Source organism: Oppia nitens, unplaced genomic scaffold, assembly GCF_028296485.1.
Source record: "Oppia nitens isolate AA-2021 unplaced genomic scaffold, nextdenovo-longstitch-racon4-pilon3 scaffold9_pilon_pilon_pilon, whole genome shotgun sequence".
Lineage (NCBI taxonomy): Eukaryota > Metazoa > Arthropoda > Arachnida > Sarcoptiformes > Oppiidae > Oppia > Oppia nitens.
The window spans coordinates 1,122,938-1,147,274 of NW_026533253.1; the positions used below are offsets into that span (position 1 = coordinate 1,122,938).

A 24,337-nucleotide genomic window follows, 5' to 3' on the forward strand; every position below is an offset into this window, starting at 1 on the left:
GCTTTTCTAAAATAAAATAAAAAACATACAAATAAATGCATTCAACATTTTTTGTCAAATAAGAGTATTTTTTAAAGACATGTTTCATATATTAATAAAACAAACAAATAAAGACAAACAATTTTTTTGAGAGCTCTGTTACAATACACTTATAAACTTTTATAGACAATGGAGTTATGAATATAAAGTTATATTAAATGTTTATAAATTTGTATTTTGATATATATATATATATTGTAAATATTCAAATTGGATAAAAATTTGAGAATCTATATTTATGACAATAATAGTACAATTGAACAAATATTGGTAAAATAAGTTTTTTTGTATAGATTTTCGAGTTTCGCACACAAAGTATTTTAATAATAGGTTTCCTTTTCAACCCAACCGCCGGGATTTCGACGTAAAATATATCGGCGAATCTCATCGTAGATGAAAATCAATATCGAGAACGGAAGGGCCACTAACCACCAGTTGAACCTATTTTTTAAAAAAATAAAACAATACATTTAAATAACTAAACTTTTCTGTTTTTTATTACTATTAATAGGCACTTACTTTAATGGATACATTCGCAGTGCTTTATCCATACCGGGACCGTAGGACAGGATGGCAGCCAAAACCGTTTCAAATACAAGTCCAATGTTAAGCACATGATTACTGTAATTATATATTAACAGTAAAATATTTAGTAAAAATGAATGCATAAATAAAATGTAAATTATATGACTGACTCCATTCCCTGATGTACTAATGAGTTGCGTCGGGTCTTACAAATAATAAGATCAGCCCATTGGACGATCACAATCTGTGGACAATATAGATATCGATATAAACATTAGTTATAGGGATTCAATGGTAAGATAATGATTGTAAAAATACCGCTACGAAGAAAGCCGTATGACATGTGAACTCCAATACTTTTCTATCGGCATATGTCTGCAAATAAAAAGATAAATATTAATTATTTTTTAAAATAACAAATTTTTAACACAATGACTGACTGACCCATTCCTGTCCGTACGAGTCTCTGACATCATTGACTGCTTTTGAATCCCACTGTTGTCTGATGCCAAGCAAATCATTTATCCAGAAACCATTTTCACCCATAATGACAAAGTAGGTGAAGAAGCCGGCACTTGCCTGCATCATACCGATCTGGCCGTAAGACATCGATATAAGTCTTTCATTCACCAGTTTATCATTTCGGGCGTCTCTTGGTTTTCGTTTCATTATATCACTCTCTGCCTTCTCGTAAGCCAATGATATGGCCGGAACCATATCAGTGCCCAAATCAATACAGAGAATGGTAACGGTTCCCAATGGAAGAGGTATGTCGGCTAAGATAAATACTAAGAATGGCGAAATCTCTGGTATATTACTGGTCAGTGTGTATGCGATAGACTTTTTCAAATTATCAAATATAAGTCTTCCCTCTTCAACTCCCGTAACAATTGACGCAAAATTATCGTCTAATAAAATCATGTCCGCTGCCTGTTTGGATACATCAGAGCCGGCGATACCCATAGCAATACCAATATCCGCCTTCTTTAGAGCCGGTGAGTCGTTAACACCATCTCCAGTGACGGCAACAATAGCGCCCTGACGTTGACAGCCCTCTACTATAATAAGCTTCTGTTGTGGTGATGTCCGGGCAAATACAATCTCTGTGTGATGCTGTAGTATGTCATCCAATTCATCGGTTGATATTGTCTTAAGCATCCCCCCGTGAACAATACACACTTTTGCTTGTCTCGGATCTACTTCTTCAACAGGAATATTCATACGTTTCGCAATGTCGTCAACGGTTTCATTTCCTTCTGAAATAATGCCCACAGCTTTGGCAATAGCTTGTGCTGTAATGGGATGATCTCCAGTAACCATAATTACTTTGATACCAGCGCTGCGACATTTAGCAACAGCATCGGGCACAGCAGCTCTGGGAGGATCTATCATTGAAACTAAACCCAAAAATCGGAGTCCAGTCAATGGAAAGTTATTATCATCGCTGTTAAACTCATAGCCTTTTGGATAATCTTCTTTCGGAAGTCGATAATCGCAAAAACCGATGACTCTTTCACCCAAACCTCCTAATTCAAGGTAAGCATTATTGAAGCGTTCGGCCCACGACTCATCCATATCAATGTCTTTGCCGTTCATATATATTGAAGTACATCTCTCGAGTATCCTTTCGGGAGCGCCTTTCATACACAACAAGTAATGATCTTTAGTGCCGTCAACTCCGCCTTCAATATCATGAATAGTCACATGATATTTGTTGGTTGAATTGAAGGGAATTTCGCAAACTTTTCTATTTTTAACTCTATAGGTGGGAACACTTCCGACGGCCAGTTCCATACATTTAAGAATTGCCGATTCAGAGGCATCGCCGGTACACTCGCGCTTCATAACAGGAATGTGATCTTGACCGGGAAGAAATTCAGCGCGTGAACACAAACACGCGACACGTGATAAAGCGCGCCAAACGGGTGATGACTTATCAAATGAAACACCAGTTTGCTCTTCAGTGGTGTCCGCGTCGACAATCTGGTTATCAAACCAAAGATGAGAAACTGTCATTCGGTTCTGAGTTAAAGTTCCTGTTTTGTCTGAACATATGGTAGATGTCGAACCCAATGTCTCGACAGCTTCCAAATTCTTGACCAAACAATTTTTACTGGCCATACGTTTGGCAGTCAATGTTAAGCATACGGTTACTGTGGCCAACAATCCTTCGGGAACGTTAGCTACAATAATACCGATTAGAAAGATAACGGCATCCAACCAATGGTAACCCAATGCAAATGCAATTATAAAGAATGTAACGCCAAGAAATACAGCCACTCCTGTAATAATGTGAATAAAATGTGTGATCTCTTTGGCAATAGGCGTGTCTCCCATTTCCAGTCCCGACGCCAAGTTAGCAATACGACCCATAACAGTACGATCACCGGTATTTATGACAATCCCTCTACCGCTTCCCTCAACACAATTAGTCGAAAAGAAAGCAACGTTTTTGGTTTCCAATGGATTATCATTTGTACACTCAGGAGATCGCGATTGTGGTTCCGATTCACCGGTAAGTGACGAGTTGTCAACTTTGAAACCATGCGCTTGTATTACACGAATATCGGCGGGAATACGATCTCCACCTTTGACCTCAACCACATCTCCCAGTACTACCTCTTCAGCCGGAATCGTATACTTTTGACCATTTCTTACGACTGTAGCGTACTATTTATGATAAATTATAATTTCAATCAATTAAATCATTGTTTTTATTTTTAATTTACTATATAATGGTAAATATATTAATGAATGGAAAATATTAATCAAAATAAAATTAAAGTACCGGATTTATACTATACAACTACAGTACAATATAATTACAGTAATCAATGAACAGAAAAAAATCAAATACACAATAAAAAATAATTGTAAAGATTTTTTATCAAATCTATTGAAACTTCAATGTCAACTTGATTTTATCATTATAAAAATTATAAATCATTCAATCAATAGATTTTTTTGAAGACAAAATTATAGAGTTAAATATTGATTGACTAAAAAAAACAACAAAAAAGTCATTAAACGAAACTTAAGATTTAAAATAAAACAAAATATCTAATAATAGACTAACAGTTGTTTTGTGCTAAATAATGCTAGAATTGTAATTTATTAGATGATACTGTATATTATACACCAAATTTCAAATCAGTTATAATTTGAATGCAATCATTTAAAAAAACAAAAATGTGTTTAAAGTGTTAAAAATAGTTAACTCTTTTTTGGGAACTAAAGATATTTATATATATTGTAAAATATATCAATAAATCATTTGTAAAATCTATTTAAGCAGAATATTCTAACAGAAAAATATAAATTTATATATTCAATGCTAATTAAGTAGTAAATTAAGTTTTAACCAAATTAACAATTCATTTTATTTAGAGGAAACCATTTATTATTATTTTGTTTAGTGATTATTCAAAGTTCGTATATTTTTTCATAAATACCATAGATTAGAAATGGGTCAAAAACAATTTTATTTTTATTTTAAACAAAACTAATATTTAAGCAAATATATATATATATATATATATATAAACTCATATTTAATTTATATAAACTCAATGCTAAATCTTTTAATCACCAAACCTATCAATTCTCAATTAACAAACAGTATTATAATAAAAATCAGTATTTAATCAAATATATATCAATTTTCTATTTATTTAGCGTAAATAAGTATCAAAATTTATAATTAATGTTAGAAAAGTTAAGTGCAATTAATAATAATAAATATTTTTAAAACATTTATTTTATCAATCATTTGAAGAATAGTGTGTAAATTATATCTTTTAAATATAAAACATGTGAAACAAACCTAAAAGTCTAAACAAGTTTTATATATAAAACTAAATGAATGAATGAGAGTGTCTGTCGTTAAGGAGAGCAGACAAGCAATCAATGAAAACAGATTCAATGATTGTTATTATGTTTGATAGCAATAAATGTTAAGAAATTAAAATTAAAAATTGGTTATCAAAAAAATATATATATAATTAATGTTTTTATATAAACATTTAGAGGAATTGACGCAAATTGGGTGATACATACTTGTGGTATCATATTCTTGAATGAGTCCATTATTTTGGAGCTTTTGGCCTCTTGATAGTAACTGAAACATCCCGTCACTATCACCACTGTTGCCAATACGATACCCAAATATAACTAAATTCAAACAAAAAACACATATTTCTCTGTTATAAACTAAATACAAACCATATTTGAAATATATATAAATTTTAATAAAAATCATATTTGAAATATATATAAATTTTAATAAAAATCATATTTGAAATATATATAAATTTTAATAAAAATCATATTAAGAAAAAAAACATTGATCTATAATATAGGATATTATTAGTACAATACCAATATTATTATTGGTAGTAATGTACTGTTAAATTATTATTATTAACATAATTGCAAATCATATAAGGAAATTATCAACTTTTTTATAGAGAGATTAACTTTTTGTAATAATAACAATAATAAATATATAAAACTAATTATACACTTACATTATCGTCCGGTGCCTCATCAAAACTGGTGGCCTGTATAGAGTAGGCAATAAAACATAGGACAGCTCCGATCCAAAGTAATAGTGCAAACCCTCCGAACAGGTTTTTACTGAATTTAACCCATTCTGGTGTCCGTTTCGGTGGTGACAATGCATTCAGACCATCCCTTAACAATACTTCGTGTGCCTGTTCTGGGGTCAGTCCCTATCATTTAAACAAACAAATAAATAAATAAAATTATTTATCGATATTTTTAAAAGTTGTAAATAAAAATTCCCAATACGTTCGGGAATATAGTATTTATTAGAGATTACAATAGTTGTTCAATGTTTGTCTTAATGTTTATTGTTATGGATTATATACATGTATACCGTATACCAGTAATTAGTTATTGATATGTCTTTCACTTAATTGATATCTCATTATCAACAATAAAACACTTGATTTTAAGTAAATTTTGAGCACAAAATCAATATCCTTAAATAATTTTTATAAAAACATTTGTAAAAGTAATAAAAACTTATCAAAAAAAGTATTCAAAAAGGAAATGCTAATCAATAAATTAGTCTGTTTTATACAATATTACTATTAATTAATTGTCAACAACTTTTTTTTATCATTTATTTATAATATTTATGTTAATAATTACATTGAAAAAAACTAACAAAAAAATTATTATTATTTATCATATTTTTTCGTTTATTACAAAAACTTATTACACACACTACTGCATAATAATAACTAATGTTTAGTGAAATAAAACTTTTTTCATAACTTACAACTTAAAGATAAAATAATTGCCTTAAATATTTTTCATATAACATTCAATAATAATAATAATATAAAAAATATTTTCAGTGAATTTATGGCATTTGGGACACAATAGTGCCATACATTTGTAGAAAAAAACATATTTTTATATTTGTATGCATTAATAATAATTATTATAATGATTGTTAGATTAATATTTACACACATTATGATTATTATCGTTGTATAGAAAAAATCATTTATCATTTATATATTATGTTTATATACTTATATATGTTATACAATCATTTATCTAAAAAATATATTACCTATTATTTAATATTAAAGGGAACCACTAATATATATATATATATATAGACTATATATAAAGTATATAACCTATTGATGTGATCAATCAATTTGTAGGACTGACTCTCAAAATAAGCCATTTATGTCATTATCAATAATTGTCGGTAAACTTATCGGTAATAATAATAATACTAATTTTGTCATTCAATTGTCAATTACAGCCACACTTGTTGTGTTTGAAAGCTTTTTATAGTATTTATGATATATAAGTGTATATAAATGTTTTAGTAAATTGAAAGCTAATGGTTTGGGTTAATTGAAAACTACATACGAGTTCGGTATCGGTGGCCAATTGACTGCATAACATGTCTATTGGTATCCTGTGTTCATCCATTGTCACCTCTTTCTTCAATTCTTCTAAGTCTTGTTTTTTTCTTCCCGCGTGCGGACTCTTCTTATACTTCAACAGTTTGGGTCTGCCTTCGGGTGTTAGTCCATCGTCTGGCACTTCGGGCGAAACGGCCAGACGATAGCTACCCGTGTCGTCTCCCTTATTATATGACATTATGTCTGTATAGTTGCTGTCAATTCAAACCAAACCCCAAACAAACAGCAAACAGTTGGACAACACCTGAACACTACAACTCTATATACAGTATTATAAAACCCAAACCCAATGCTTATACCAAAACAACTGTAGTTTTTTCACTCACTCTCTAACCCACTGTTGACTGAGTTATGCATTCATTCAATGCACACAACAATGTAATAATAATTTTCAATTGAATTTTGAGCACAAAATACATTGAAAATATGCTTTCAATGCGTTAATGACGTCAACAAACAGGTTGTGCGCCTGTCATATGTGCTAACAGTACTACCAGTGCTTACTGTAGTACTATAGACACCCATGGCTTGACTTTCCGATATTCTGTTAATTTGTTGGATCCCTTTCCCCAATTGAAGCCATCAATGTATTTATGATATATTAATATAAGCAATATATTAATAGTTTATATAAATAAGTGTTAAATTATGCAACACTTCAATTGACTATCAATTAGCGCTTTGTTGTATTTCAATCATATAATTTCATATTAAATACAATTATCATTTTTTAAAAATAACCTTGGATCATTTTGATTATATAATATTTTTCCATTTATTTGATCAGATTTTTAAAAAATCAAACTAATATTATAATATTGTATATCATATACTATATATACTGTATAGTGATTTAGTTTATTATTCAATATTTATAGATTGAAAAATTTTGTTATTAATAAATATATATTTACAAGGGTTAAGCTAGGTTTAGGATTTTAGATGGGGTATAGTGTGGTTGTACTATTTTATTACACTTTTAAACGACAATTGTTTCAAAATTCAGGGGGGGTTAGAAAAAATTCCGAAAAACTTCGAAAATTCCCATGTTAAAGGAGGGGGAAATATTCCCAATAAATTCCTTAAATTTTAGAAATATTTTCTTAAATTCATAAAAAACTAATTTTAATTAAAATTATAAAGGGTAAAAATAATTATTTAATTAAATTTTATAGTATAATTTATTATTATTATATTAATTATCTTAAAAATAATATTCTACTTATAACATTTGATAAATAATTCATTTTTAAGTTTTTGATTACATTTTATATTTGTTTTAATCTTAACGTATATTAAACTAATAACTATTTTACTGAGTTTAATATTAAATTATATCATTATAATATGTATTAAAAACACAAAAACAGTTAAGTAGAAAATCTTTGTTAAAATTATAATTTTGTTAAATTTCAAAAAAGTCTGGGGGTATTTTTGTCATACCCCTACCCCTTGCTTAACCCTAATATATACAATAGTTAATAATATATATGTTATACCAAGGTTATATTTGAAAAGTTATACAAATAAATTTACTGTAAACTACTATTTTCACATGCTCATTATGTTTAAATCACGTGATAATTTTTTGTAATAGTTATATATATATATATATATATATATATATATTGTATATATTGTACAGTAGAAGGGGTTAAACTAATTGAAATGATAATATAATAAATTATATGAAAAAATTGGTAGCTTTTTGTTGCCTCTCATTTGATATAATGATCACGTGATATAACAACATGATTGAAATACTAATACTTTATATTAATAGTAGTTAACTATATTATTGCCAACATTATTATTATTACCTACCGGTGCAATGGCATCGTTAAAATAATATATTTTTATTGAAAAGCAAGTTTTATATACAGACTCAATCCATCTCTCTTTTTCTCTTTACTAACTAATTCATATACAGTATTGCAAATACATTGTATATATATATATATACTGTATATACATATGTACAGTATATAAAACTAGTTTTTATATAATTAATTATTAGTTAAAATGATTTTCATAACATATATGTAAACCTTTATTTTACTGTATGTACTCTTTGTTCATATTATATGAATCATATATAGAGAGCCTTAAAGGGATAGTCGTACTACTGTACTGTATCTCATAAAAAAGTATTAGCAGACAGCACTTCACCACCAATTAATACCTGTTCTCCTTAACCCTAAACTTATTGTATCAACCAATAGAAAAATAAACTCAGAATTAATTAATTAAAAAAACTTGTGTAACAACTTATACACAAAATTTATTAACAGTTAATATTGTCTTTTTTTTTAGTTGTTAACCACTAGATTTTTTAAAATGATAATTTAGTTGATTTAATATACAAAAATAACATTTGTTTTAATACAAAAAATGTGTTCTTAAATAATAATTGTTTATAAAATATCAATGTTTTAAAACATCTCAAATTACTAGATATCAAAATATGATATCTTGTTAATTTAGTATACATTAAATACTGTCTACTGTAATAAAATCATACAAAATTTGATAAAAAAAAATATTTTATACAAAAAAAAATAATTCTTCAATATATTACAAATTACTATAAAAATAATATATATTTATTTATATTAATTATATTAGTAACTATAAAATATGTTAAAGTCTAGTATTTTAAAACTTTTTATATATAAGTAATAAAATTAACTAAAATCTATAGTTGTATAAAATTTTATTTGAATATAGTTTATTTCATTCACATAAATATATATATATATTTATTTTTAAAAACCTGTTACTATTATTTTTGTCAACGATTATATAAAAAAATTGTCAATATCTTGTATTTCAATCACTTAATAATGACATAACATTTTTCAATTGGTAAGTCAGATGATAAGTGTCCATTTCATACAAATCTTAATTAATGTATAGCTATTAATACATAATTTAATAAAATGGATGAAATAATGTTTATTTAATACAGTTTGTCACCAATTGTGTCAAATGTTTTGATACAATAATAATCAAAAATTAGATTATAATTGTTATCAATTTTATTTAATAATTTAATCAATGAATGTTAACTATAAATATATTAAACCCATAGTTAATGACAAACTATAATAACTAATAGTAATTCAATGCAAACATTCATTAGATATTCTGTGAATTCTTGATTCAATAATAATAATAAAATAATTTGTTGAATGAGTCGACAATAACGACATCTATTTGTTTGGTATTGACTTTGATTTGTATATTAAAAATGAATTGAAAGTCAAAATAAATATTTTATAAATAATAGAAATTTAATGACTATTTTCATAGATATTTGAAAACAATATTAGATTAAAGTTAAGAAAACAAAACATAAAATGAGTGCAAAAGTTATTAAAAGCAACAAAAGTGTTGAGTTTGTGATCAAAGGTAAGCATTATTTTCGCTAATAATTTGTTCACTCATTGAATGATTTGTTTGTTTTGTCGGATCAGAGATAATGTCGACAACGGATGACAAGAAAAGAGAGAAATTCATTGTCGACAACAAACAGACAATCGCACCGATGGTCAAACTGTTTGCCCAAACGGTTACTTCGGGCGGCGGCGACCATCCGACGGCTCAGTTGGCACTCAATTGTATTCTTGTGGTGAGCTGTGCGGCCACTGAGTGCCGATTGGAACCGATTCTGTGCGAAGCCATCATCAATGAGACCACTTTTATACTGCATATGATTAGTGATATAATTTGTGGTCACTATAATGACCACTATTTCGGTATATTAGTTAATCTGACCCGTTATGACTCAACTGTTCAACAAATTTACAAATTATGTCCGAAAGACTTTCTGAATAAATTGTTTACAATATTATTAACTAATAGTTTAGTGTCGGCTCTCATCACAAATCTGAGCCAAATTGAAGACGTGAGACAAACGATAGTTTCAGATCCATCACTAATGAGTCAATTATTTGATGTCTTCGACAAAAGTGATTCAATTAATGTCAAGAATGCCATCACTTGTATTGTTAGGAACTGTTGTTTTGACAATGATTTGCACCAAATATTGTTAAAACCACAAAACGATCTCTTAGTGAAACTGGTTTTACCGATTGCCGGACCCGAAGAGTTGTCCGAAGAAGATAACAACAAACTGCCAATTGATTTACAATATTTAGGTTCAGATAAATGTCGAGAAAAAGATCCAGAAATCCGGAAACTATTGATGGAAGCAATGCTTATGTTATGCAGTACTCGATTTGGTCGACAAGTGATCCGCGAATCCAATGTTTATTTAATTCTTCGAGAATATCATAAATGGGAAAAAGTAAGAGAAGTTCAGAAAGCTATCGAAGATGTCGTCGATATTATTATTAAAACTGAAGAAGAGATCGATACGGATGATCTTAAAGCTATTGACATTCCCGATGATCTGATCCAGAGATTCAATCAAATGGACAAAGAGCTGATCAAAGAAGATGACGACAAAGACAATGATTAATACATAATATAAACGACTTATCAATTAATTTAATTGTTGGGACAAAAATAAATATCAAATTCCTAGTGTATGTTATTTACTGTTTAATTATCGTAATATTAAAAAGTTTTTATAAGCTTATCGTATGTTTGATATTCAAACTTTGATTACCACATGATTCCTAATATTATCAAAACAATGGATGAATGAATTATATATTAAATTTTTCAATTATTATTTATAATATAAAGTAAACATTAAATAAATTACTGGTACCGGTAATTGGAAAATATTATATATATATAATTTACAGTATATTTATAATTATTAAATATCTTTGTGTACTTCACATCTATAATAGATGTCAAAATGATTTATATGATAAAAAAATTATTATAAATTAATATTACCGTATAATAAAATAACAAGTCTTAAACAAAAATATAAATTTATTTACCGGTTATACGACTAAATTAAGTAAATTAATATAACGCACAAAATACAAAATGTTTAATACTGTTTTTTTTATTATTTCATTAATTAATTTAAATATTATTTTTAAATATAAATATTAATTAATTGTATGTATTGTATAAATTCTATAATTAGACAGAATATTATTTCAATTTTCAAGAATGTAATTTAATTTTTTTTCTTATAATAATGACAATGATTTATTAATATTGGCAAATTTATATATATATATTGAAATTTATCATTATATTATCAATTATACAGTAATAAATTTAATCAACTACATCGAAAATATAAACTATTTAGTATAAAATTGTTTTTATTTTTATAATTTGATCAAGCAACATTTGTTAAAAATAATGGCTAAATTTGACACAATTTTTATATATTTAGAAAAAGTTAAGTTTATTTTTATTAAGTTAATTTGAATAATTATGGATTAATTATAGAAATAATATAAACTTTGTGTGTGTGTGTGTGTGTGTGTGTGTGTGTGTGTGTGTGTGTGTGTTTAAATTAAAGATATTCAAACATAATTTAATGATAACATTATAATATTTCAAACAAAAATAGTTTTTTACCCAAATATGTTTTAATATGTTAGTATTGCACTGAATTGTGGAATATATGTTATTATAAATAATTAAAAATAAACTAATAAATAATATATAAATATACAATTATTTTTTTAAAAATATTAAAAATCAATTTTTATAAATGTTACCATGTAATAAAATTTATTGGCTTATGAGCACATATATTGAAAAAATTATTTTAAATTTCAACAGTTTTATTATTTAATGGTTTTTATGTTTTGTCACAATTGCACTGAATGTAAACGGGAATTATAAAGTATATTGTTTTAAGTTTAGTTTCAATTTATGCTAAAATGGTATCACCAAGTAATTTAAATTTACCATCCAGGTAAAATTTATGTCTAAAAATATACTAATGCATGTTATTATTGTTTTATTTTTCATTTATTATTATTATTATTACAAAAGTTAAATTAATTATAAAACATGATGTAATTTGTTTTAGTCAAATATAATGCACAATCCATACTATTTTATTATTAAAAAAAAAATCAAATTATAGATTTAAATAATTTAACAAAGAGTTTCAAATAATATCAATAAACAAAACAAATTAACTATTATTTTTTAAATAACTTATTATATAAATATTACCAAATGTTTTATTATAGAAAACAATGTTCACTAATGTCTATATATCTAATAATATTATCGTTGGGGTTATAATTAAAAAGTTCAATTTATTACTTTTATTTAATATTAAAAGCAATGATTAAAACTATATTTCTATATCATATAAACATGATTTTGTTTAAGCAATAAAATTTACCAAAAAATGTATAAATATATTATACTTATAATAGATTTACATGTTTTTAAAAAAAATATTGAGTTTTGACAATTGAATCACTTTACTGAAGTTGAAATAAATTAATAACATGTAAATTTATATATCTTATATTAAACATAGCACCTAATTTTATTTTTAACATTAACATAAATAAAAATTTCAAATATTTGAAAGTATAAATTAAAAAAAAAATTATAATATATAATAAAATGAATATTAATAAAATTTAAGTAACAAAATATAAAAATAAATGACAAAATATATAATTCAAAAATAAGTAAATTGTTTTTAACGGTAAAATTGTTTAATTTAAAATATTAAATCTATCTAAATATAACTTAGTGTATAATAAAAATATAGTAAATTTAAATTAGATTACTTTCATTTCATCAGTTTATAGAAATATTTTTTATAATGACTTTGATATATTCAGTAAATAGAAATTGTATAAATAAATAAAACATAATTATAAATAGCAATAAAACATTTACTGTATAATATATGCGTATAATATACTGTACAATATATACAGTATATATATAAATATATTATAAATAATAATTTAAAAGATTGTTTTAATACCGGTAATAATAATATATTGCTTGTAATAAAAATTTATAAGTTATTTCTCATATAGAAAAAACTCTGTTTCCGACATTAAATAAATTTTTATATTAATCTATACTTATATATATATATTTGTATCTCCGATATCATTCATTAAATAATTTACTATTTTTCTGTTTCTTTTAAAAACATGTTTCAATAGATAAGTTGTCAGATAACGGTATAAATTTGTTCATAAGTTTGAACATAAGTTATATATATATATTGAATATTAAAGTTATTTTCTTTTTTATCATAATTTCATCATCAATCGTTATACGGCAATTGATATTATTGAATTATTTATAACATCACTAATAATTTATTTTGGTTACCTTTTAATTGAAGCTGATAATGATGACAATATTTTTTAAATATATATATATAGTATCAAACAACAGGTAATAATAATAATAATAATAAGTCTCTATTAATATATAGTTAATAGTAAGTCTCTAATTCAATCCAACCGCCGGGATTTCGCCTCAATATAAATCTTCGACATTCATCGTAAAGAAAAATTAATATTGAAAAAGGAATTGCTGGAAACCACCAGGTTAACCTAGGTTAGATAATATATCATATATACACACACACATATATATAGAGAGGGTGTATGCATTTTTAAAAATTTTGCTACAATATATTATTATATTATTTTTTAATTTATAAAAAAAATAATTATCAGGTCTAACAGTAATGTAGATTTTTGTCTTTTTGTCTATATATACTGTATAAAAATCAATACTTACTTTAATGGATATAATCTCAATAGTAAAGGCATTCCGGGACAATATGAGAGAAACGCTGCCAAACAGGTCTCAAATATTAGACCAAAATTTAATACATGATTCCTATTAATGAAATTTAATAATATATATATACTGTATATATAAAATACAATTTGTAAATATAATAATTATTATTAAAGACATTTACTTCATTCCCTGATGAATTATTGAGTTGCGTCTAGTTTTACAAATTATGAGATCAGCCCATTGGACGACCACAATGGACACAAAAAAAGCCGTGTGACACGTGTACTCAACCTCTTTACGTGCTTTATATGTCTATAATAATAATTGTGTAAAAATTAAATATAAAACATAATTAAAATCCTCAAATTATTGTGTTTTGTAGGATATATGATACCAACCCATTCCTGTCCATAGGAATCCTCTAAATCATTAACAGCTTTAGAGTCCCACCGCTCTCTTAGTCCAAACAAGTGGTCCGATTTAAATCCCGATTCAGCGAGTATTACAAAATAAGCATAAAATCCTGCGGCCGCCTGAATCATACCGATTTGGCCATAAGAAACAGATATAAGTCTTTCATTAACTAATTTATCTTTCTTAGGATCTCGTGGTTGACGTTTCATTATATCACTCTCTGCCTGTTCGTATGCTAATGATATGGCCGGAACCATATCAGTGCCCAAATCAATACATAGAATGGTAACGGTTCCCAATGGTAGAGGAACGTTGAATATAATAAAAAATAAAAACGGAGATATTTCTGGTATATTACTGGTCAGTGTGTATGCGATAGACTTTTTTAAATTATCAAATATCAGTCTTCCCTCTTCAACTCCCGTAACAATTGACGCAAAATTATCGTCTAATAAAATCATGTCCGCCGCCTGTTTGGATACATCAGAGCCGGCGATACCCATCGCCACTCCAATGTCAGCCTTTTTGAGTGCAGGCGAGTCATTGACGCCATCGCCAGTAACGGCAACGATAGCGCCCTGACGTTGACAGCCCTCAACTATAAACAACTTTTGTTGTGGTGATGTCCGGGCAAAGACTATTTCTGTGTGATACCTAAGAATCTCATCCAACTGATCCTCTTTCATATCTTTAAGTTCTTGTCCGTGAACTACAGCTGCTTTAGCGTCGCGTGGATTTACATCTTCTACAGGAATGCTTAATCTGAGTGCAATATCTTCAAGTGTTTCGGTTCCCTCCGATATAATACCCACAGCTTTGGCAATGGCTTTAGCAGTGATAGGATGATCACCCGTTACCATAATTACTTTGATGCCAGCGCTTCTACACTTAGCTACAGCATCGGGCACTGCTGCCCGGGGAGGATCTATCATTGAAACGAGTCCTAAAAATCTTAGATTATCTAACGGAAAGTTTCCCTCATCGGGATCAAAGGGATAACCAGACGGGTACCTATCAATTGGTAATTTATAGTCACAAAAGCCGATAACACGTTCGCCGAGACCGCCCAACTCTAGATAAGCTGCATTGAAAGCGTCGCGCATATCTTCGTCTAATATCTTTTCCTGACCATTGATGAAGATAGTACTGCACCGGTCGAGTATGCGTTCGGGCGCTCCTTTCATACATAACAGATAACACGAATCGGTCGAGTCGTCCGTTTCGTGAATAGTTACGTGATATTTGTTGGTTGAATTGAATGGTATTTCGCATACTTTGGCACACTTTCGGCGAAATGATTCAACGTTTCCGATCGCTATTTCCATACATTTCAGTATTGCTGACTCTGAGGCATCTCCAGCACAGTCCCTATCAGTCACAATATATATACCGTATTATTACTATTATTTACGTACAGTTCGGTGAATATTTAAATCATTAATACAGTATAACTAATAGATAATTTATATATAAAAAACAACATTTACTTAATATATATATATATAACAACTGCTATTGTATACTTTGTGCGGTATATTTAGATAACTAATGTATTTTCATTTGTTTACTTAGTTAGCATTAAAAATACTTTATTTAAATTAATTTCTTTGAAAAAAGCTTTATAATATATACTACAATATAGAATATTACAATATATATTATACAGTATATGCATATATATAAACAGTAAGTTATTAATAAAAATAATAATGCATTTATCTATAAAATATTTGCTAAAATAATAAATTGGTAAAACTTTAGTCTTATTATATCTTTTCTAAAGTATAATAAATATTTTCTATGAATAATCCAATTTTATACTTTCTGTGAATTAGTATAAAAATAAGTAACACATTTATTATAAAAATATTATATTTATTTTATACTAATATATAATAAAAAAAACTGTTTGTACTGTATATTGTAGACTGTTTGTAATACTGTATAATTTATAATATATGCGTTATATTATAAAATATAAATGACACTTTTTTAGTAAATAAAAATACTGTTTATAATATTTAATAACAAGTTTAAATCTCTAGTATTTTTTAAATAACAAGTTTATCTAATAATATACATTATAGTATATATATATATCTTATTATAATTAGTAAAATAATAAACATTAAAATTAAATAATTATATCATAAAATATTTTATATTATCATCTAATTACCTCCTAGTTTTGGTAATTAATATTTTACCGTAAAATAAAGTATAGAAATTATACAGTAAAATAAATATTTTGTCGATTGAGGTTAATAAAATGCATATAAATAATAATAATTACTTATTTATATTAAATATTATGATATAATAATTTCTTACAAAACAACTGTTAATTGTTTAACACAATTTGTGTTGATATTTGAAATAAAAAATAATAATTCTATAACCTATATATCTAAATAAAAATAATATTTTCGATTGGAGTTTAATTTAATATTCTATATATTAAATTATACATATTTTGTGAAAAAATAAAATAAAAACTTCACTCATGTGTTTGATAAACAAACTGTTATATTGAATATAATATTTACTAAAAATATAAAATTATATAATTTTGTTACTTATTTTGAATAATTTTTATTTAGAAATTCTCAAATTACATAAAATCTAAGTTTGCATTTGACATTAAAAACCTTTTTTTTTGTTGAAACATCTATTTCTTACTAAATCCACTGTTAAACTTTGAAGTTTAAAAATGATTGATTTGGCCATTTTAGGCTTAATTTTATTTACCAAATCATCAATTTTTAATCAAATTACAGTTATGTTTTAATCGTAATATATGACACATTTGCTACAAGGTTTAGAAAATATATTGATTATAACTTTTTAACAAAATAACCCTCATTACATAATTTTGATAAATATTATTTTTGTTTAAAAAATCTTATCACCAAAAATATGTGACTTATTGTTGCTTTAGTGATATTAATAATAGAAAATAAAACGACCCTGATATAATAACTATTATATACCGGTAAGTTTGAAAAAAATATAAAGTAAGCATACCTTTTAAGGATAGGTAGATTTTCCTGACCGGCTTTAAACTCAGCTCTACTGCATAGACAACAGGCCCGACTCAATGCCTTCCAACCGGTAGATGTCTTGTCGTATTGAACACCTGAATGATAATTTATATTCAGTATAATTAGTATACAATTAATTAAATGTTAAAACTGATTATACAAATTATATACCGGTTTGATCTTCAGTAGTATCGGCTTCAATGATGTGATTGTCAAACCACATGTGAGCGACAGTCATCCGATTCTGAGTTAAAGTTCCCGTTTTGTCTGAGCATATGGTAGATGTCGAGCCCAATGTCTCAACCGCTTCCAAATTCTTGACCAAACAATTTTTACTGGCCATACGTTTGGCAGTTAATGTTAAACAAACAGTGACTGTAGCTAACAGACCTTCGGGTACATTGGCAACAATAATACCTATGAGAAATATAACGGCATCCAACCAATGGTAACCCAATATAAATGAGATTATGAAAAAAGTGACGCCAAGAAAAACAGCCACTCCAGTGATTATATGAATAAAATGCTCGATCTCGCGGGCAATCGGTGTTTCACCCATTTCTAGACCAGAGGCCAAATTTGCAATGCGACCCATAATAGTACGGTCGCCGGTATTAATAACAACTCCCTGACCGGTGCCCTCAACACAATTAGTCGAGAAAAAAGCTAAATTGCGAGTTTCTAATGGATTATCATGAGTTAAATCAGGAGATCTGGTTTGAGGTTCAGACTCTCCAGTGAGCGATGAGTTGTCAACTTTACATCCATGTGCTTTAACAACCCGTATATCAGCGGGTACTCGATCACCACCTTTGACTTCGACAATGTCACCCAAAACCACTTCTTCCGCTGGAATAATATTCTTGTGTCCCTCACGTATGACAGTCGCGTATTGAGGAACCATATTCTTAAATGACTCCATTATAGCTGATGACTTGGCCTCTTGATAGTAGGAGAAGCAACCAGTGATGATGACAACTCCGGCCAATACAATACCCAAATACAACTGTCATTATAAAATATTTGTGTCAATAGCTTTGTCTAATTAAACATATAATAGCAAATAATTATATAATACAATTTACACCATTATATAATTATATAATACAGTATTTGACATTATATAGTGTCATATAATTTCATTATATAATTATATAATACCATTTACACTATTTATTACTCTTATAACAAAACAAACTTTATTGTGTGTGTGTGTGTGTGTGTGTGTGTGTGTGTGTGTGTGTGTGTGTGTGTGTGTGTGTGTGTGTGTGTGTGTGTGTGTGTGTGTGTGTGTGTGTGTGTGGGCTAAAATAAATAGTACAAAACATTAGATTCAAATACTGGATATTAAAGGAATATTCTGTTATTTGTTAATATCAATTACATTATATTGAAAATCTATTATTATCTATAATTCATTATCATCAAGGTCTCTATTTGCCATACTATCTCAATCATCACCACAATAACTTATTTTTGATAATAGATTTTACTCAAATTGCATGTATATATAATATTACGGTACAACTTATAATAATAAATATCAACATATAAATCATGAAAAAGTGATCGACAAAAACAATCGTTTGTCGTATATTTGATACATATTGACATAAACTAAATAATAAATTGTTTGACAAAACAATTTTTGTTGTAAATAAATACATGTCAAATATCAATTTAATTCATTAAGTATTAACTTAATAACCTATACATTACATTAAATTTAATAAAATATTTAAAAATATATCAATTAAATTAATAATATAATTGATATTGTATTATTATTATAACAAAAAAATGTAGGTAGGTTAAAATGTATTGTCAGAAAAAAAATAATAACTTTCAATATTATAAATTATGTTATAATATATTTAATATAATATTATAATACTATATTTAAAATTAAAATCAAATAAAATTCATATCCAATATATCATATCTAAGATTTAGTTTTAGATTAGAAATCAATTGATAATATATTTGACAACAAAAAAGTGGACATACATTGTCGGGTTGCGGTTCTTCAAAAGTGGTCGCTTGTATAGAATAGGCGAGAAAACAGAGGACAGCGCCGATCCATAACAATAGTGCAAATCCGCCGAACAATTGCTTACAAAACTTGACCCATTCGGGTGTTTTCTTCGGTGGTGTCAAACTGTTTGGTCCGTCCCTTTCGAGTACGGCCTTTGCCTGAGCATTGGTCAGACCGGTCTCCGGATTGGTCTTAAGCCGTGCATACAGTTCATCGACGCCTATCTTATGCTCGTCCATAACGACCTCCTGTTTGAGATCTTCGAGCTCTTGTTTCTCGCCTTTCTTGGACTTCTTCGGTTTGTTTTCTTCTTTTGGACTCATTTTTACAGACAATGATTTCAATCACTTTTTAAATCAGAAACACTTCATTCAACAAACAAAAAAAACTTTAAAAAACAAATGACGAAAATGTGATGATTAGGGATGCAATCAAATGAATGGATAACACAATCATAATAATTGTTGGTTAGTGTCAGTCATCGCGAGCTATCAAATGCCGGTCTCTCCTTCCCTTATCCAACAACTGATCATTACTTTGGCACTCAATTGTGTGTATATTATAAATATATATATAAAGAGATGAAGAAATGGGATGTATGTATGGATGCGGCGAAGCTATGAGTCAGTGCACAGACAGACAGACAGACTGACTGACTGACTGACTGACTGTGCGATGAGATTTGCCAACACTTTTTTCGGACACCAGTTGTGTTGGTGTATATGTGTGTGAGTGAGTGTATGTATGGATGGATATACTATACCAAAGACTTTCACTACTGACAGATACACAGACACTCTCACAGACAGACACCACAACTGACACTCACATATTGCTTGCTATACATAAGCGGATTGATTGACTGAACCACTAGTAGTACTACAACTACTACTACTACTGAACCCAATACCACTGCGCGTCACTACAGTTGTTGTTGTACTACCAATACTTCAACAACAACAGCAACAACCAGTTTTGACTATCACCGCGAAGTATAATAACAACAACAACATGTGAAACAAACATCAAGTATGTACTCTCATAATCTTCAGCGACAATAATCTCAAAATTAATTTCAATTATTATAATTAATTTTTTTATAATAATTTTTTTGTTGTTGAAATATTATAATAAAATTATTGATAAAAACTAAAAAACATTAAAGTTTTGTCAGTAATATGTTATGATTTAGTTATGTGTAATACTATACTATAAAATAACTTATAGTCAATTCATGTCTTATATTTCAAGCCAAACCATCCAAATCTCAAGTTTCTAATCGCAACGATATATATATAGTACTGTATATTATGTGTGATATGATATCATTACAAATGTAATTATCGATAATATTTTGTAATTACATATTTTTCTACATATTATAACTTTATATCATATTTATCTATACTTAAGGGGAAAGTGGTATAAAGTACCCCAAATAAATTGCGCAATAGCTGAAAATGTTAAGTTTTATTTTTTTTAAACGCGCGGTAGTTTTAAAACAACTAAAATTAACATAACATAATCTAGCATTATCATAAAAAAACTACCTGGATAACATAATAAATCAAATTTAATTGAACAACTACCAGTAGATAATTCAAATGATTCAGGTTACTATGTAATAAATTTATTATATAATATATGGTTTTTATTTTACAAGTTATAGTTAACTATAGTAAAGTTATGTTTCAACAAATATTTGACTGTCCTTTAATGAAAACAGCCCCCCCCCAAAAAACAATTTAATAAAAATCAATAATCAATTTGTTGTGCAAAATACAGTATACAATAAAGTTTGTAAAATAAATGATGGGTTGCAGTCGTTTTGTAAGGTTTTATAAAAAAGTTATTTATTTATTAAAACAAATTAAAAGTATAAATTATAATCAAGTTTAATAAAAAGTTAATTTAGACTTTATTAGTGTTGATCCAGTGATGAGTTGACTTGAGCTGTATTATTGTACAGGTATGGCACACACTATCTTATTTAAGGTAAAGGTTTCACAATATTATTGTTGGATGTCTTGGGATCCGTTTGAGGTGATGTGGAGTGGGCTCCAGATGTGTGGCACATATGTGATGTGTTATGTTTGGCTCTCAGTCACTGAATGGCCGGTAAAGTGGAACACAAGCTTATATATGAACTAATGGTAATAAATGTTTTAATTGTGTTTAAGCGGTGTTCCCGGTCAAGGATTTTAATATAACTTTGTATGTGTGTTAATTAAGGTGTATATAATTGATAACTAAAGTCAAAACTTTGAGTTGACAATAGTTCAAAAGTTATTATCTAAAATGATTTTAATTAACACATAGTGTTGAATGTAAGAGAAAGTGGTTCCCACACTGCATAGGGTATTGTCGGTGTATAACAAATAGATATTATGTGTATGTATTTGTGTATTTACATGTATAACATAAAGTTAAAGTAAGTGCTATAAAATATTAAATGTAATAAAAGGGTTGGATATTTATTGAAATAGATATTGAGATTGTATTGGTTTTATTGTATGTAAAATAAATGAATTTCTAAATATAAAATAGCAAATATATACTAAAATGAAATTATAATAAAATAAATGCATAAAATAAAAATATACTTTACATCCCCCCGTTTTAAAAACAATCGTTGGAGGGGTTTATAAAATAATTATATAATAATAATGGTTTTATATCATTTAATGTAATCTGATAATTTATGTAATATTTGTGTAGCGCTATAAAACATTGCAAATGTATTATCTTAAGAATTAATTAGTACATTAAATAGATATAATGGAATATAGTATTTTTAATATTAGATTTTTATGTACTTAGTACTGATAAAAATAATTTAATATTTAAAAATGTATAAATATATGTCAATTGTTGAGCGCAAATTGACGGCTAATCCTGGCTTTGGTTCCAGTGCCTGTTATGATTAATTGTGTAATATTTTTCTATGGTTTAGGACCTATAGATAGCTAACCTGGCTTTGGTTCCAGTGCTTTGTTTTATTGAAATGGTTAATCTGTAATGCTATATGATTAATAGAAGGTAATCTGGCTTTGGTTCCAGTATTAATAGTTTATGTTAATAATAGTAATTTTATTATTAAATAACTAAATTTTATTTTATTATTTAAATAAACATATTGTGATTTTTTCTATAGATTATGACTTATAGATATCTAACCTGGCTTTGGTTCCAGTAATTTTGCTTATTAAAATGGGTTAATATGTAATTGTATGATTATTAGTAGGTAATCTTGCTTTGGTTCCAGTGTAAATTGCATGTTACTAATTGTGATTTTAATAATTAAGTTTTAGGTTATTAATTATTTATTTTTTTTTATTTGACATTTGTTAATTTCAATTTTATTGATCATTTTAGTTATCAATTTGATCTATTATATTGACTGTTTTAGGAACAGTAAGGTTTGCTTGAGGATTAGCTTTGTTTGCTTTATTATTGAAGCAATCAATTACCCAATGGTATCTATTGCGGAAGCCTAACTTAGCACATATACCACACGGAGTATTAGGTGGATTAGGATTAGAAAAGTTTTCATTAGTTTCTTTAGACTCAGGCAATATGTTTGAGTTATCTTGAAATAAGACATTTGCATTGCTTTTTACATAATAATTTGAGCGCTTAAAATTATTTTCGGCTGTTTGTGCAATAGTGTAAAACTCAGAGAAAGTTTTAGGTTTTACAGCCGTAAACGCATTTATTAATTGAAGGTGTAAATGATGTATCATTACAGGTATTATTTGTGTTTCATTTAGCTTAGCAGCAATACCGAACCGTCTTTTGGTCTCAAAGTAGTCTTTGATACCGACTTTAACATCATATTTATGGTCAATGAAATCTATAATGGGTTCAACGGTAGTCAAACCAAATCTATTGCTTAATTTAGTTTTAATGCTAGAATAATTATCGCTATCATAATTTTCGATGTACCAGTTTAAGGCATCATCTTCTAAAAAATTACCTAACATTACGGCTCTTTGTTTTTCTGACCATTTGTTAAAGTCTGAGATCATATAAAATCTCTTGAGCCAATTATCAATTGTGATTTTATCATTAAGACCCTTATAAATTTGTATCTTAGGCTTACTACTTTTGAAGTTGATGTCGGTGTCCTCCTTTTCTGTATCAGTTGACTCGCTGTCGCTGACAACTTGAAGGTTGGGTTGAGTTTGCGTGATGTTATTATGAGTTGAATTGATTGGAAGTGTTTGGTAGATTTCGGTTGTTTCGCTGTCCTGATCTACGGCACGTCTGCGTGTTGCCCGTAATAGTCTCCGAGTTGGGACTCGTCGAGTTGCTGAACGCTTTGCCATTGAAGTAATGTTGAGTTTTCGAAGAAAAATTTAATAAAAATATTATTTTGTTGCACTTTTGATGAGAGTTGTTGTAGTTGCACTAATCCTGCCGACTTGTAAAATAAATGATGGGTTGCAGTCGTTTTGTAAGGTTTTATAAAAAAGTTATTTATTTATTAAAACAAATTAAAAGTATAAATTATAATCAAGTTTAATAAAAAGTTAATTTAGACTTTATTAGTGTTGATCCAGTGATGAGTTGACTTGAGCTGTATTATTGTACAGGTATGGCACACACTATCTTATTTAAGGTAA

The 24,337-nt window shown here is 27.5% G+C and overlaps 3 protein-coding genes across 3 annotated transcripts; 1 reads left to right on the forward strand and 2 right to left on the reverse strand.

The window, feature by feature from the left end:
* Positions 1 to 229: 229 nt before the first annotated feature.
* LOC128964564 (sodium/potassium-transporting ATPase subunit alpha-B-like) lies at positions 230 to 6,957 on the reverse strand. The gene is made up of 8 exons (XM_054311191.1): positions 6,481 to 6,957; positions 5,091 to 5,294; positions 4,621 to 4,734; positions 1,009 to 3,234; positions 883 to 939; positions 735 to 808; positions 559 to 660; positions 230 to 480 (listed from the first exon to the last, which is right to left on the reverse strand). Exons 1-8 carry the CDS (start codon positions 6,712 to 6,714, stop codon positions 360 to 362), a joined length of 3,132 nt encoding a protein of 1,043 aa, XP_054167166.1. The 5' UTR covers positions 6,715 to 6,957; the 3' UTR covers positions 230 to 359.
* Positions 6,958 to 9,703: 2,746 nt separating this feature from the next.
* On the forward strand, positions 9,704 to 11,218 carry LOC128964565 (protein HGH1 homolog). The gene is made up of 3 exons (XM_054311192.1): positions 9,704 to 9,759; positions 9,849 to 9,947; positions 10,013 to 11,218. The coding sequence occupies exons 2-3, from the start codon at positions 9,896 to 9,898 to the stop codon at positions 11,017 to 11,019; spliced, it is 1,059 nt and encodes a 352-aa protein (XP_054167167.1). The 5' UTR covers positions 9,704 to 9,759; positions 9,849 to 9,895; the 3' UTR covers positions 11,020 to 11,218.
* A 2,649-nt stretch (positions 11,219 to 13,867) lies between these two features.
* LOC128964586 (sodium/potassium-transporting ATPase subunit alpha-like) lies at positions 13,868 to 20,622 on the reverse strand. Its single transcript, XM_054311213.1, has 7 exons — positions 19,685 to 20,622; positions 17,849 to 18,683; positions 17,661 to 17,772; positions 14,621 to 16,004; positions 14,404 to 14,534; positions 14,217 to 14,318; positions 13,868 to 14,026 (listed from the first exon to the last, which is right to left on the reverse strand). Exons 1-7 carry the CDS (start codon positions 20,033 to 20,035, stop codon positions 13,906 to 13,908), a joined length of 3,036 nt encoding a protein of 1,011 aa, XP_054167188.1. The 5' UTR covers positions 20,036 to 20,622; the 3' UTR covers positions 13,868 to 13,905.
* Positions 20,623 to 24,337: the final 3,715 nt, after the last annotated feature.

Excerpts from the sequence above, each read along its gene's own strand:
- LOC128964586 (XM_054311213.1), bottom strand. The coding sequence starts at position 20,035 with ATGAGTCCAAAAGAAGAAAACAAACCGAAGAAGTCCAAGAAAGGCGAG. Across the intron at positions 17,773-17,848 it reads TACTACTGAAGATCAAACCG|GTGTTCAATACGACAAGACA; the intron begins GTATATAATTTG and ends ATTATCATTCAG. Across the intron at positions 14,027-14,216 it reads TTGAGATTATATCCATTAAA|GTTAACCTGGTGGTTTCCAG; the intron begins GTAAGTATTGAT and ends TATCTAACCTAG.
- LOC128964564 (XM_054311191.1), bottom strand. The coding sequence starts at position 6,714 with ATGTCATATAATAAGGGAGACGACACGGGTAGCTATCGTCTGGCCGTT. Across the intron at positions 809-882 it reads ATACGGCTTTCTTCGTAGCG|ATTGTGATCGTCCAATGGGC; the intron begins GTATTTTTACAA and ends TATTGTCCACAG. Across the intron at positions 481-558 it reads CTGCGAATGTATCCATTAAA|GTTCAACTGGTGGTTAGTGG; the intron begins GTAAGTGCCTAT and ends TTTAAAAAATAG.
- LOC128964565 (XM_054311192.1), top strand. The coding sequence starts at position 9,896 with ATGAGTGCAAAAGTTATTAAAAGCAACAAAAGTGTTGAGTTTGTGATC. Across the intron at positions 9,948-10,012 it reads TGTTGAGTTTGTGATCAAAG|AGATAATGTCGACAACGGAT; the intron begins GTAAGCATTATT and ends TTGTCGGATCAG.